This window comes from Phymastichus coffea, unplaced genomic scaffold, assembly GCF_024137745.1.
Source record: "Phymastichus coffea isolate CEN01 unplaced genomic scaffold, Cenicafe_Pcof_1.1 PCOF00043, whole genome shotgun sequence".
Classification (NCBI taxonomy): domain Eukaryota; kingdom Metazoa; phylum Arthropoda; class Insecta; order Hymenoptera; family Eulophidae; genus Phymastichus; species Phymastichus coffea.
This window is the reverse complement of record NW_026706854.1, coordinates 1,529,274-1,545,047: the sequence shown is the minus strand read 5'-3', so window position 1 is coordinate 1,545,047 and position 15,774 is coordinate 1,529,274. Positions and strand designations below refer to the sequence as shown.

The 15,774-nt window shown below is 42.0% G+C and overlaps 1 protein-coding gene across 1 annotated transcript; it reads left to right on the top strand.

The window, feature by feature from the left end:
• Positions 1-7,000: 7,000 nt before the first annotated feature.
• On the top strand, positions 7,001-14,571 carry LOC131664302 (uncharacterized). The gene is made up of 2 exons (XM_058935276.1): positions 7,001-7,098; positions 14,130-14,571. The coding sequence occupies exons 1-2, from the start codon at positions 7,058-7,060 to the stop codon at positions 14,569-14,571; spliced, it is 483 nt and encodes a 160-aa protein (XP_058791259.1). The 5' UTR covers positions 7,001-7,057.
• Positions 14,572-15,774: the final 1,203 nt, after the last annotated feature.

Genomic DNA, 15,774 nt, shown 5'->3' with positions numbered 1-15,774 from the left:
TTAATCAGATCTTCGCACTTGTTGAAGCGAATCAAGATCGCAATTAAAGCCTGACACCGCGCAGTCTGCATACTAACCAACGAAAAAAATAAAGAAAACAAGGAAGAAAGGAGGAAGAAGGAGAAAAAGGACAATCTCAGCAGTAGCTGATTGAGACGGTGGTGGGGTAGAGGGTGAAGACTTATTCCGCTGTCTATGCCGTGGGAATTAAACAGGAGGCAAGCGTACTACGTGATTCGCATTTTTGGAGAATTTGCAAACGCTTTCGGCGCGCGCGCGCGCTCTACGCTGGCGAATAACGAGGACGAGAAAGACCTATATATATATATGTATATATATATATATATAAAAGACGTGTCGACTCGATTACGGTTGGCCGCGAAAAGGGCTGCTGTTGCTGCTAATTTAGCGGCAGCTGGCTCCGACTCGCACGCGCGCGCGCCCCTCATCATCCGCGCTCTCTGATTAATGTTGTCGCCGCTGCGCAATGGCAGCGCCGACGCGACGTCCCGATGAAGTAGAAAATTAGCTGGGAAACGCTTGTTGCGTGCGCGCGCGCGCACACACCCATACACCCACATAGACACATACACACTCACACACGCATATCGCACTTAAGGCTTTCGCGCAGCTGCCTGCCTGCCTGCCTGCAGCTGCCTCATGGAAATATCCCGTGTAATTAGGCGCTGAATTTCACGAAATATACCGCTTCGTGTGTGCTCTAACGAGGATTAGCTTACAAAATACTTTAGGGCACGTCTTATCATTGTTGTAGATCACGCATCAAAGTGTCCATTACACTTTTATGAAAAAAATTGTTTTCGCCAAGGATACTTGGTGTTCGAACGCTAATAATTTTGCATAGTACGTGCAAGTTTCGTTGAGGTAACATTGATTAATTCCGAAAATTGATTAACAAAAGTTTGCTTTATCGAGAATATATTAATTTCAAAGTTCTTTAGTTATGATATAACTGGTAGTTCGAAAACATTAATTTGAAATTACAATTGACCGAACGAATCGACGATCTATTCTACGTATGACGTATTCCGTATCATCAGCTCGAATAAATTGCCACGCGAATTTTCGACCTCGTTCAAGTTTATAAGCGATCGCGCGCAAATGAACCGAAGCGCGCGAGCTTGCAAAGCTAAAAAAAGTTGGGAAAATGAGAATTCAAGCTCAATTAAGCAAGGCACTTAAGTTGACGCTCAACTTGCAGCATGCAACAGTTTCGGTCGAATTACCCCCTTTTGAAATCGTGGTAGCTGCACCACGAGAACTATGTCTTTATTATAGCTATGCATGGTCCCCAGGTTTCCCCATGGCTATATTCGTCGTGTAATCCTAATGCAAGCTCTCAAATATGAGATTTCGTTCGCACGTATTAAAGAAGAATTATAAGATGATGATCTTTACGTCTGTCTGAGTATAAATGTAGACAGTGTTTCATACCGTATTGGCTATCTAAAAAGAAATAAGACTACATGCTCATTTTTGTATACTTTTCTATTGTAATGAAGTATATGAGATATTGTAATTTTTTAATATTCAATTGATCTTTTCAATCGAATATACCTCTTCCATCGAATATTTCTTTTAAGTATCTTTTATGCATTCTTGGAACAATTAAAACCAATGGAATTGCATTGAAATCGACTATCATTTATTTATTTATAGCAAGCTTGGATGATTTACGTGAAAATTTAACTCGCATCGAAATTTCCTGTAAACGTTTCGGAATTTCCATCGTCGGAAATTAATATTCGCACGTCGAGATAGAGGGAAAGAGAGAGAGAGCTGTCAATGTAATTTTTGCAAATTCATTCACCGTTTAAATTGGCTTGCGATGAAATGTTTGAATGTGCAACTGATGAAAGTTGCTGTACCAGTGCAAGTGATCAACATATCCTATTCATAATCGCTCGAGCACATTGCGCCGCTGATTGACGGGCTGTTCGCTCTCGACTCGCTCCATGCCGTTAGCAATACGCTTATCTGAAAATCCAGAATCAAAGAGAAGCCCATTTTGTTGCCGCTGTGGAGAATTGAGAGTAGTAAAAACATATAACGTAAGGAGCAAGATACACTGGGTGAAGTTGATTGGGATCTGGAAATCGCGCGCTTGAGCTTGCACGTATTGTAGTATTTTCAATTATTTCAAAGAGACGAATGATTTATTTCGAATCCATACATCAACTCGAACATTTTTTCCGATATACTCGAAACAGTCTAGTTACAATAGCTGGCAGTATTCACGTACTTTTTGATAAAATTACCTTATGATTATTCTTCATTTGGTAGGCTTATACGCGTGTGCTTGAAAATGAATAAAATAACTTATAGTTATGGCAATTCATTTTACTCAAGCCCTAGGAGCTCCGAGACGTGCACTTTGGAAAAGTTGAAAACTTCATAAACTAATTCATTAATCGGCCTGTACAAGCCGAACTTTTAACTAAAAGGGGAGGCAGCGGCTGCCGCTTGGGTAATAAGCACAATAAACTCCTTAATGCACTGCGAGATTATTCGAGAGTGAAAAATAATCGATGGCCAGTTTGCTAAAAAAGAAACTTTCAAACCCCTTCCCCAGACAGGAAAAAATAGAAAAACGCTGCATGAGAAGTACTCGGACGGCTATTTGTTGAGTTCGTTATCGAAACTTGCTATAGGACTTGAAGGGTTCTCGGATTTCCTATCTCTCGTATTTTCTCAATAGAGGCTTGAAGTTACGCGAGGCTTCATCATTCCACGATATGAACGGCAAGCAAAATCATTTAAAAATCCATTAATTACCGAATATTGTGTAACTATTGCGTAAATGAAAATGCGGAAAAAACAATATTCGTAATCGTTCAACGGAACTTGCAAAGTGACCGGCTTGGTGCGAGGTAGATCATTATAAGGCACGCGCGCTTGGATGAAAAAATTGAGTAGCGCGGGGGAGCATTTACGCAAAAAGCGAAAATAAATCTCGGCGCGTCCTCGTTGGCTCCGCCGCAATGGCGAACAATGAGCGAGCAGCAGAAAAAAACCCCCAATATCGGACCAAATCTCCCTTTGTCGATTGCACAACAGCTCACCGAGAGCCGGCCAGGAGCAGTACCAACTTTATCCGATTTCGCCACGCAACGATGGCCGAGATCTCTTGATCTCGTTATACGCGCGACCTGCACGTAACGTCACTGCAGGTGGTAAAAGCAGCTTCTCGCCTTCTCCCTACTTTCGGAGTGAAATAGCTTAGCACCGGCCACGAACCTCCTCTGATCGATACTACGCATTTACGTCCTTCGCATAATTCTGCGTCGCAAAGGTATGCGCATGCTTGACGATTTAATATATCCTCGTGTCGTACTGTCTGATCGTTTAGTCAATACGGAACCGTAGCATCTCACCAACCTTCGTTTCGCTATGTTCTTCTGCACTAACGGTGAGGCTGCGTTATTATTGCCAGATTCTTATTACTACGGCTGTGAGTCAGTACGTTAGGGAGTGCTTTCCTTCTTTTTTTTTACATTATTGTTGATTAAGATTTTGTTTCTATGCTAAAGAACAATTGTCAAATGTGTTGTATTTTTCTATAATCAGTATTTTCAGAAGTAAGTTTCCTACGGTTATCGTCATTATTTATTATTACCTAACTGAAAATCGCCAATATCGACCTGCCATTATGAGAAGTCAGTACTTAAAACCTTGTCAACATCTGATATAAAGCTAAAGATATTTCCAATGACGAGTGCAGCTTTCGGCGCGTAAAAGCGAGCTCATTTTAGTTGGAAACTTAAACTGACAAACTTCATATCTTTGATATGATATGGTTAACGGTTTTTCCGTATCTGACATATGCATAGAACTTGCGTGAAAGTTTCTACAGTCCCGAGATTGTGGACTTGCTATCGTTGATTGTTTTAGTAACTTGGAGATATTAGAAATATCATATATTTTCAACTGATACTTAAGAGTGGCATCTGTCTTTTTTCAATAAAACCCTTGATAAGGTTGGTAGATCATAGCCGACGGGACGTCGCAACGAAATTTGCTTATCTTTCTTCCATCTAATAAACCTTGTTCTCGTTAGATCTATCAATATTAATTTGCTTTTAGAATCATAAAAATACAAGAAATTCCTTGATTTTGATGTTTTTTTATTTCTTATGAAATGCTTTTGTGAATGATTTTACGGCTAATAATAAAGATTTCTATTTTGCGATAGTTAGTTGAGGGTAGATTATTCAATCAATAAACAACAAGCTTCCTTATTATACACTAATACTCAAAATAATGCACTGCTGTTTCTTGAGCAATCTTTATTTGGACAGAGTTCGTGTAACAGTTTGATGAATGTAAGTAATTTTTTATAAAGGACACTTCATAACTAATGACAATATATGCGTTGACATTTGTAGCACTGAAGAAGTGTCGATAAAAGGCTAAAAGAAATAAACGCGCTCGAAGAGGCGACCTTTCAGTGAAAATTGCGTAAAAAGATCACGCAAAATTGATATCTGCGCGCACACGAGCAAATGCATCGCGAATATTACCTCTGATAAATCATCTCGCACTTCGTCTTTTTCCGACCTTTCGGAGCGCCATCTTTTTTCTTTCTCTGACTATCCCTCGCGCTTTTCGCGCACTCCAATAAAAATACAAAGGGCTACGCGCTCAAAATTGCGTTTCGCTGCGGAAAAGTTGACGCGCTAGCCTGCCCCATCACTTTATTCCGCTCTCTTATACGTAGAAACTTGAAGAGATGAGACTTGTACGTTACGGCAGTTTTTTTTCCTTCTCTCGCGCGGAGAAACTTGTAAGTTAATTTTACAGTTGCACATCGTGAACAGTGAAAACATTCTTCAGCGATGGAAGAAAAAAATGTATGTACATACCTCGGGAAAAGACGATTAAAATTATCGAAGGAAACCAAACAAAGTATGCCTATTATCAAGTTCGTACGATCACAGACAATCGCGACGTTATGAATATTCTAATTGGAATATCAAAGTTCGCGAAAACGCGAGTTACGCGATACACGTCATACGGTCACGTGTCAATATGGACCATCGGCATTTGAATCTGCTAAGACAGGTGTGCGCACCATAGGTCATTAGATCACCTACGCGGAATGCAGCGTCACGACGAGAGAGTAAGGCGCGTCGGTGATTCCTTTAAATGGATTGGGGTTCGCGTTCACCCATCACGTAGCTCTTTGTTTGGACATTTTTTCCCATTGTCGTCTTCTTATGGCGTTTGACGCGATCATTTTTCTTCGTGCATGCTGCTTTACGAAATTATTCTTCGTCATTTCTTAACGCATACGATGCATTTGTATCCAGCAAGGTCGCCTTTCTATAGAAACGTTTGTCGGGTTGTTGACTTCATCAAACGCGTGATGAAAGTGTCTTTTTAATAGCCTCACACCCATATTCCGTTGTACATAATTCAAATCTTAAGTTATTACTCTATGACAAATCCTCCACTGCTTCATTCAATAATTTTTCGGTAGCAACGTATTGCCCGCAGAAAAACATTTGACACGAAACGAAATACGAACTAACATACCTGCGCGAAGGAATAAAAAATATGAGAAAGGGAAAAAATTATTCACGTCATAGCATCGCACATGCCAACGCCATTAGTCGAGGATATCGAAAAATGAGCGCGACGACGACGCGTTATAGCACGCAGGCGCTCGTGCGCTTATAAAATATGCCCTAGACAAAGAGAAAAACGAGGCGAGCTTTTCACGACGTAAATATATACTGCGGGGAAACGCACTGCACTCGCTTGGTGATGTATACTCGTCGCCAACAATGGCATCGCGCCCCGCGTCAGAAATTCACGCGTTCGCGCGCGCATAATGATGATCGTTCGTTTTTCCTTGGCGTGCAAAGAGAAAGATGACGAAAAAAAAAAAAAAATAAAAAGAAATAAACGAGTGACTCTGAAAGAGGGAGAATGAAAAGTGGCACTGTCCTCTTGTGAGCTTGTAAGTGTATTTAGCTCGTTTGATCCTAATTGATTGATCTCACATGGCCGCTTTTTTTTTCTCGACTCCGTTCTCGATTGGTAGGAGCTATCATTTGTCACTTTGGCCTACACGCAATTGTAGCTTTTTTCGCATCAATTTTCCACGAAAGGCTCGAATGCTACCGAGGCATTGTAAGCGCGTAAAGGTACGAAAGAAAAAAATTGTTCTTTTCCCTTCGGTCGTTACAAGATTGTGTCGATTAGCAGAGGAGAGGCGCGATTTTAATCAGGTTACTCTTAAACGCTTTATAAAGGGACGGATTGTAGTTTCAATTTGCGAAAGGCAAGCACTCGAAAGCTGTGAAAAAACAGCAGCGAAGGAAGGGTGGTGGGATCGAGGCAGATTGAAAGTGAAAAGTAAAAACAACGAGGAAGAGAAAAAAACAACTGAAAGAAAACGCGAGAAAAGCCTCGCCGCAGAAATTAACTTCATATAGATGTTCACATTTATACGTATGTGAGAGTGGGGCGAAGTAGTAAAAACAGAGAGCGAGAGGGACAGCGCGTAATTGCGGGAAAAATAAAGAGAGTGGGGAGGTTGCGGTGTGCGGTGCCGCGAATGAATATAAATGTCACAGGGGCGAGCTTTAGTTATACGTATACGTTCAGCAGATTTTCCGCTTGCCTCGGATTCAGCTATATATATATATATATATATATATATATATATATATATATATATATATATATACGACATTTCCAATTTTACAGACGTGCGCTTTGGGATGTAATGAATGGCTTTTAATTAGAGCGTATCGACTGCAATAAACCCCTGCGCGGTCAGCCGGTAAGAGCAAGAAAATAATATGTTATTTCAATTCTGGATAGACGCCAATCAGTACCCTATTCAGCGCAAGATAACGTTTAAGTGCTTTGACTCGTCGGCCGCGACAAGACACCCAATCGATGAAGCCCCTTTTGTGCAACGCTACTGCGCGGAATTCAACGTGTCTACAGGAGACGATGACTCCATGGTCGCACAAGGAGTGACGTGATTGCAGCTCTACGCTCCGATTAGGCGGATGTACTTTACATGGAATATCAAGCATATTTTGCTAGTTATGTGTTCCATCTGTATGTGCTGGCTTTTTTGCATTTGAATATTTCATCGCTAGAAAAATGATGAATCGCTCAGCGTTTCATTTGCTTTACCTGTAAACGTGAAAACAGCACCGGAAAACTACACGTTTGAAACACGCGAAACAAGGAGATAAATTGAGTGGTTTTGAAATAATAAACTCGACAAAATCGTCGACTGCACGTAGAACCAAATCGATAGGCTGGATCTAGGCGCCGCGCATAGTTGATTCACGAGTAGGCGACAACTATGCCCTCAGTTGCGAAGGCTCGAGCCGTAAGCATGAATTTTCAAAATGAAATGAGTGCGAGGGCGAGGAAGTTTTGCCGCTTCGGCGAGAATTAGATAGCAGCTATTTTCCAACGGATGTGCACTTTGCCAAGTGCGGGAGGCCCACAGCGCGAAGAAGAAGACGAGTTTTCACATATTCCTCTCACACGTCTTCGCTAGCTCTCGCGCGCGTGTGACTTTTATATAGCGTCTCTGGATCGATGCACTTTTCCCCTGGAAAGAGGAAATGACGTTCGACATTCGCGCGTGCATCTTTCATCATCGAGCACGACGACATTTTCCTTGGAATTCAATCGTGCTCTGCCGCGCTGAGCAGTCCCGGCAAAAAAGTAGCTTTTACCGATTGAAGGATAAATCCGTCGTAGCTTAATTGTCAGCTGCCCGATGTAACGAGGCTAATTACGTCAGTGCGTTAGTCTATACGTCTCATTTACGAGTCGTTGTGCACTTCTAAATGGGCATGCGCCGATTCCAAATGAAATTAAACTTCAGAGACGGCGCATTGCTCGAAATAAAAAAGGAGTCTCGTATAAAAATACCAAGTCGGGTTTATGGAAGTGCACGTCCACGCGCGCCGATCGTAAAACGCAAATAGCGTAGACCGCGCTTTGTTTTATTTGCCTTTTCTCTTCCAGTTAGGCGGCAAATGCGAATTCAATAGAGAGGCTCCTTACTATCTTGGCGATGAGACGCATTGAACCGTGTCGCGCTGAGCCGAAGTAATTCGTGGTGCTCTCTTTTTGCCAAAAAGTCATGCGAATGTAGCAAGGTCGCGCAACTTCCACGCGTTAGAAGGCATTTCGCTATTTAGCCACACAGCCTCTTTCTATTCGGTCTAGCGCAGACGGGCCATTTAATGCAAATGGTCGCCGCCTTTTTATCTCTTTTCATCGCCTGTTGCTGCCCGCTTCCGTTATGTTTGCGCGTATTTTTTTGTTTTTGCTTTTTTCTTCGTTCATTCAATGGTGTTTACCCAAGTTTTTATCTTATCGGCCGCACTATTCTCTAGGCCTGTCAGCCGCACGCGTGTTCTACAGTGAAAATCAGTGACGTACGATTGCGATCCGCGCGACTGTAATTTTTTGGTGCATGACGCTCGCGAACGCCGAAATAACATACTAGAGACGTTGAAGCGCACCTACATGCGATTGCTATAGTATTCGCGTTACGTGTTTCTGACTGTACGCCGCTTTGCGAAGGCGCGTTTCGAAAGAACGCGGACCGCAATTGCAATTTGACATTTTTCTTTTCTCATCCTCTTTTACATTTTTTTCGTTCGCGAGTTAACCGAGCTTTTATGATGCGCTCACGTAACATCGTAATACCCTTTGTACCCTTTGCATTGTTAACGTGAAAAACACAAAATCGAATTTGCATTTAAGCGAATCCTGGGTAATGTAATTGTCAAGTCTACACATTTTTTTTTGCGATGGGAAAACAAAACTGCGGTGGGCCCACGTAGTCGAGTGAGAGATGTAATTTATGCGCACAGCAAACGAGCCGCAGGCTCGTCCGTGGAACGAAAATATGCTTGCAACGCGGCGATTAGTATATGAAAATGGCGCATGTTTGGCGTTAAGCGAAAAGTATTTTACGCTTTATAAATCCATTTTAAAGAGCTGGCGCGCGCAGATTACGTTCGGTCTAGCGATTTAATGTGACACATAAAATGTTCGCCTATGGACGCGTTTATGAAACGTTGCACTTTTTGTTCGGCTCTATATAATTTCACCGCCTCCTCGCGCGCGTCTGAATCTCACGCCTGGAATACCGATAAGAGATATAAAAATTCGCGGACAACATTTCTCGGCAATGCTACAATACTCAGCCACGTTGACGTCGCGTTCTCGTGAGTCGGTAATTTATTGGAGGCAAAATCATCAGCATGGGGAGGAGCAAAGGCCATAGTAACGGGAGTGTCCTAATAAAGTGGAAATTTGCAGCAAGGATCCTCCAGTGTCGTGGTAACGTGGAGAGTAGGTAGCAGTAGCGGCTGTTGCAGCGAGAGAGAGAGACAAGTGAGGCGCCCCTCGGATTGCAAGCCCTCAAGCTCCGCGCGCGGCGTCTTTGGTGGCATCCTGCTTGGACAAAGGCTCCTTTGTGTTTGTGTCGCGGAAAGCGGCGGTGAGGCGATCGGTTGCGCAAGTGTTCTCGAAGGAATCCTTAGCCGCACGGATAGCGAGATGTTCTACGTTGACATGGGTTGCGAAATCGCTCACGGTCCAAGCTTGCAAGGTCGCTGCTTTGCGTACAATGATCGAGGCAGCGAGACGTTAAGGTTTATGAGGCGCAACGCTCCGGAAGAAAAAACAAAAAATAAAAGAAAAAATCGTGAGGCGCTGAATATTCATCGATATCTCGTACACTACGGCTCTATTCTGCGAAACTCTTTCAAAAACTTGGCCACTCGGTGAGCGAACAGGAGGAATTTCTTGAGAGGTGGGTCGCGCGAACGATCGAACGCTACCTTTATTCTCCCTTCGCGGTCAAAAAAACAAATAGATTTTTTCCTCGTCGTGTGAAATTAACGACTCGGCATTTTATTGGGAAAACGTCGCCCCGGCGGTGCGCGTAAAGTGTCTCGGGCTGCGCGGTAAATCTCCAAAGACCTCGCGATAATAAATTCGCCGCGGAGATTAAACAAGCGCCACCAATTACCGTGGCGCTCGCATGATTTATCCCCAGCTAGCCGCTTTTCTTTTTATTCTATTTCATAACGTAGCTACGACGGTGTAATGAGATGCTCAACGCTCCGTTGGAAAATTATATGGTTGATCGAGTGTCTCAACGAAAGTGAGAGAGCTATTACGAAGGGTTGTAAAGCAGAGCCGAGAATAGTAATTTCAATTAAAACGCTTTTATTGCCGCTTGAAGGGAGTAGAGCGCGCGAGCGTGAGCTTTTATCGTAGTTCACTAAACAATTGCAATATCTTGGGCGGGAGTTTGCATTATCCGCGTTTACCTTGCAGAGTCGCGCGCTTAATTAACTTTTAAAACTCCTCAGCTGAAATGGCCTCGTAACGCGATGGCAAATAAATTGCAAAGCGCTCGAAGAGCCACTCAAAATGATTGTAAAACACGCAATCGCCTTGCCAGTTGCCTTTAGTTACAATTATATGTGCACAGCATAGACACTTCAGCGGAACGCAGCTATTATTTGTCTCTTTCATTTTCTCTTTAATCTTAAAAAAGTCAAGGTTTGTTAGTCGGTATTTCGAATGCACAACGAGAGATTTATACACCTGAAAGCATCTCACTAAAAACTCCCTTAGCTCCAGGCATGGAATTGCAAAAAGTTTGCTATGACGGCGATGCTTCGCCTCCCCCTCCCCCCCTTGTACGCTGAACTACCCTACATTTGCGGCATTCCGCAGCGAGCAACTTTTGCGCGACATATCCTCTTATAATGCTCTTTCCTAAAAATGCTTTTTTCATAAGCTCCTCTGCGGCTACGCCAATAGCGGCGATCCATCCAGCTGCTAGGAAAAATAACAAAAGTATATTTTCTAAAGCGCTACTCTAATAATACAGCTGTTTTTTCATCGAATTTTTCCATCACAACGTGTATATATATGCTACCTGTAAAAAGTGAAACGTTTCACGGGAAAATATCCATCGCTGGACGAATAGAAGAAAGGATACTGCCCCAATCAAGCTTTGATAATTGGTCTCTCACATTTGGCAAGCGTTAAAATAGCTAACAAGTTCGATACAGCAGCTGGGTTGAAAAGGGGATAACGAGAAAGAGAGAAAGAGAGAGAGAGAAAGAAGCGGCAGTGAATGACATGTACACCGAAACGCGGCGCGTTCCACCTTGCACCTAAAAGTCGTATACGAGAGGGTTCGCGTACAAGAAAGAGGGTCGGCCGCAAAAACTTTTAATCGTTCGTTTCCTCCGGATAAAGCCGACAAATTGAAAGGCAAACTGCAAAGTTTGTACTCGCGCGCACCGAACTTGTACAAAAGCGATGCGTCAACATTCGCCCTCCTCTCCTTCTCCGCGCCGTCGTTGCACTCTAGTGCGCCGTCTGATTTTTTACATGCCCGTTGCGTTATATGTAGCCAAAGCTTTTTTTTCTCTCACGCCCTAGATAGAAATTCAATTTTGTTGCGAAGCAGCTTTTCGTTTGGTGCACTCTATGGTTTACTCGTTCGTTTCGCGTTTATTTTCTTTTTTTTTTCAGCTCGCGCGAAATCGAGATGATAGCCGAGCCCACGCCAAATTGTTATTACAGATAACAGTTTTTTTTTTTATTTTGCACGCGAGTTGGCTATTCGACAGATTTTTCTCTTTTTGTTTATGATTCGGCGATTCGATTTTATATTTTTTACGTTCCATTTGAATAACGAGATTGTTCTGCATTGAACAGCTCGTGCTTTTCATATCTCACTCAATTGAGCCGCAAATAATTAGCTTACTTTCGTAAATGCTATTCGTTATCGCATAAATAAAAAAAATCAAATAGCTCGCGAGAACGTAAAAATATAAAATCGGGATTCTGCCAGATGAAATGTTAGTGGCCAATCGAACTGAAAATTTAACTCAATAGGAGAGAACACGCGACCTAGCAAAGATATCGTGCATTCAAGCTTCAGGGAGCTTCGTTATTATCTAATTCAGTTGACAATAACACTCGCAGTTCATAATTTGTTACTGACATACGGCTAAAAACTAATTCGCTTTCATTTTGCACTTGCAATTGATGCATCCATGCGGTAATAGTGTCTCTACACGAAACCAAGACTCATTCGTCTTACCAGAAAGCGATGTATTCATTACTCCATCTCGAGGATTAATGAAATAGCGTGATTGTTGGGAAAAAATAGAAACAAAAACAAAAAAAAACACACGAAAAAGAATAAAAAAAAAATAATAGAGTTCGAATAAACAAGCTATAAAGAGGTGAGCACAGAGGATGTTCGCGTTGAGAAACTTGGCGAAAGGGGAAGAGGTCGCCCGAAACAAAGCGCCATTAAAGAATGTGCGTTGTATGGCGTCATCTTGATCGGCTTTTGTAAGATATTACACTCACTCGTTAAAGTGAGTCGCTGTTCATTTCAAGCTATGTCACTTGGCCTATAGGGCTTATTGTTTGCACGAATCTTCTATTTGACAGATAGACCGCTATTACATGACTTGTTCGGCTGAGGTAAAATCGATCGCCCGCTTGATTTCGATGTCATGTTATGTCGGTATCAGTCAAACTAGCGATCATTTCGTTGTAGACTGTAATTTAATTTTATTCCCCGATTCACTACATCCGCAGGATTGAGACGAGTTCAAACATTCATAACATTACGTGCAGTCTACAGATTGCTTGGAAAAATTTCATAAAAGTTTTATAACAACTGGCTAAAGCGAAAGTCACATTATACTTGAATGCCATTAAATCCCATTGCCGAGGGAGATTCAATGAATACCAAAGTAGCTCGCTGACCACAAAACTTTTGCTCTCGCGCTGAAAATGAAAAACAACGAGATTAATTTTGATTTCCCCATAGTAAAACTTTCGATTAGACGAGTTTTACCCTCCCCGAAAAGGCCAAGTTGAAATTTGAGAATTTACACGTAAATTCAAAACTTCTGATACAATCAAAAAGGTTAAGAGATGAGATTACACTTTGTAAACCGATTGCCTGGGAAAGGAAAATATTTTTAATTCACGCACAAAGTGAATATGCTAATGGACAAGTAAAATATGCTTGACGAAGCTTTCACGCGTAAAAAGGACATGTTAATTACCTAGCGTTACGCCATCTACCTACAAACATTTTTTTTTCTACTCCAGCTAATTTATATAATTCATATCATAACAGTCCCGTTTAAAACAATGGCTACATCGCTAAATTGGAATGGGTTTGAATTCCATTCGATCGAAAAATGTGTTGGCTTTTTGTTTTGTTTTTATATTTATCTCACGATCGTACAATATCCTTTAAATGAACAGCTCGGAAATCAACATCCGATAATCGACATATGACCTCGCGCATACATTAACAATACTTGGTATTGTCGCTGCAGAAAAAGTTCAACGTATATTCGCGTTAGAACAAGAGGATGATAGGTCGAGGACAGGCAACGCCGATGAAAGAGAATACAATCTATATCCGCCTGCTTGCGATTTGTAAAAAGTTTCGTGCGCGCAAACAGCGCGAAATCAGCGCGGCAGCGAGAGTGGCGAAGAAAAATTCCGACGACCTTGCACGCAAATCGCGCTCGCCCCTTAAAATTCCCATGGGTTGAAACATCGTACAATTACTGCGCGATATGGCGCAATGCGGAAGAAGATTCGGCGTGGTGGGATGATCTTTATAAGTATAAAGCTTCATACTCGCTTACCAATGTGTATCATTTTTTTTTCGTCTGCGACTGCAGTCGGACTTATCGGCTCTTTCGTTTACTTTTTTTCTCGCTCGATATGCAGGTACATTTTTTTCTCGCCGCGTGTTTGCCACTCACAACGCGAATTTTTCTTTCTCGAATGTCGATTTCGTTTGATACGTGGACGCAGATTTCTTTTCATCTCTGTGCGCAAATGTAAAAATGTGAAAAAAAGGCATTGAAAGATTTTTTCGTTTATTTTTCACTAGTGCCAGGATTGAACAAAAATTAAAAATTTTTTTTATATAAAAAAAAAAAATCGCCCATTCAAAAAGACTGCATTTTTATATGAAAATTGTTATACTCACAGATCCTGCCAGTCTTAACCATATTAGCAGGATCGGCTATGTGTAGTTTGGAACCAGCTGGCTATCGCTTATCTTCAAGTTACTTGCCACCCAGTTCTCGTTACGGTGGCCCATCTCCGTCAAGTACTTATCTGCCTGCCAGCAGCAGCAGTAGCCGTCTTCAAAACACCTACTCAGCATCTCAAAACAATTACCAGCACCAATCTAGCTACCGACGTAGCCAGAGCAGCTACCAAGCACCAAGTTACCAATCTAGCCAGGATTATAACAGCGTGTCGGCGAGCACCTATTTGCCGCCCAGCAACAGAAACCAGAGTTTCTCCGCGCTCCCGAGTAGATATGTTCCTGCACCGCCAAAAGATACGTATTTCTTGCCCGAGGTAGTCAAGGCGCAAAATTTCAATGCACTTTCCACTTCCTATGGTGTACCCGAGTACAATGACGCCCATTTGAGAGACTACCACCACCACAATCACGAAGTGAGTTGAATTTATTGAGAATTAAGAAATTAATGATACGAAAAAAAGCATAAATTTTGATTGTCAAAGTGGAGCTATCGTTAGGAGTCAATTTTACGATACTAGACTTGTACAAAGCAAATACGAAGAAATACGATATAAATTATAGTAGATACAAGTAAAGCATTGTTTACCGAAGAAGCATATTAGAGTTATGGGAAGGTACGGCCAATGAAGTAATATCGGGAGAGTGCAGCGTGTAGCCTTTTTATTCGAGTCGTGACCGTTCTCTTGAGCGATGACATCGTTATAAAAATTCATTGATAAAGAGCTGCGCGGACACGCTTGACATTTAACGAAAGAGGTCGTACTTATTCATTGTCCAATCGGAATATTTCATTTCATCGATTTGTATCTAATGTGAACGCTGTACAAACGCGAGGTTCGCAAGAACTTTGTAGGAATTGGTGACACCGGCCGATGTCTCTGGATCTCTTGAGCTTCTTGAGATTTTTTGTAACTATGTCTTTGACGTATCTCTTCATTAGGATAAATACGTCGCAATTGGACCTTCAATGCATTACAGTTATTCTTCTTGATAAACAAGAGCGATATAACGAGATAGCTCGCGGCGTAAAGTAGCTTGCAGCCTGCAGTAACTCGATGCGCTGCTGCAAATATCCACTTCACATGTACATACAGACAGAGAAAACGACGGCGGCGGTGAGTGGTGGATGGAGAGAAAATGGAACTCGGTAACGAACTTAAAAAGTTCCGAGTATCATTATACGAAATTCGTGCACCAGCTGACAGAAAATCACGTCTCGCTCTTATACTTTTCACTCTCGAAAAACTCTCGCACTCTCTTTCGTATACCGAAATTGCTCGACCGCGACTTCGAGTGGTTCAAGTTTTGAAGGCGCTCCACATACAACCAACTCGTCAACTGTGTAATACAGACTTTTTTGCCTCTTGGTCTCTCTCTCTCTCTCTCTCTCTCTCTCGCGAGGGTTCTGAGAGAGCAAACTTTGCATCCGATCGGACCAATACCATCTTTCTCTTTTCGTCTTTGCTCGATTCGATTTCAACTGAGATTCCTTGATTTTACGCTCTTTCAATATTGATATCTGCCCTCGCATATTTTACATTTTTTGCACAAACATAGAAAACTACGTTTTATGGAATTTCAACATAACTGAATGTTGCACTTCAATAAGAATATTTCTGAGAGAA

Excerpts from the sequence above, each read along its gene's own strand:
- LOC131664302 (XM_058935276.1), top strand. The coding sequence starts at position 7,058 with ATGGAATATCAAGCATATTTTGCTAGTTATGTGTTCCATCT. Across the intron at positions 7,099-14,129 it reads GCTAGTTATGTGTTCCATCT|TTTGGAACCAGCTGGCTATC; the intron begins GTATGTGCTGGC and ends GGCTATGTGTAG.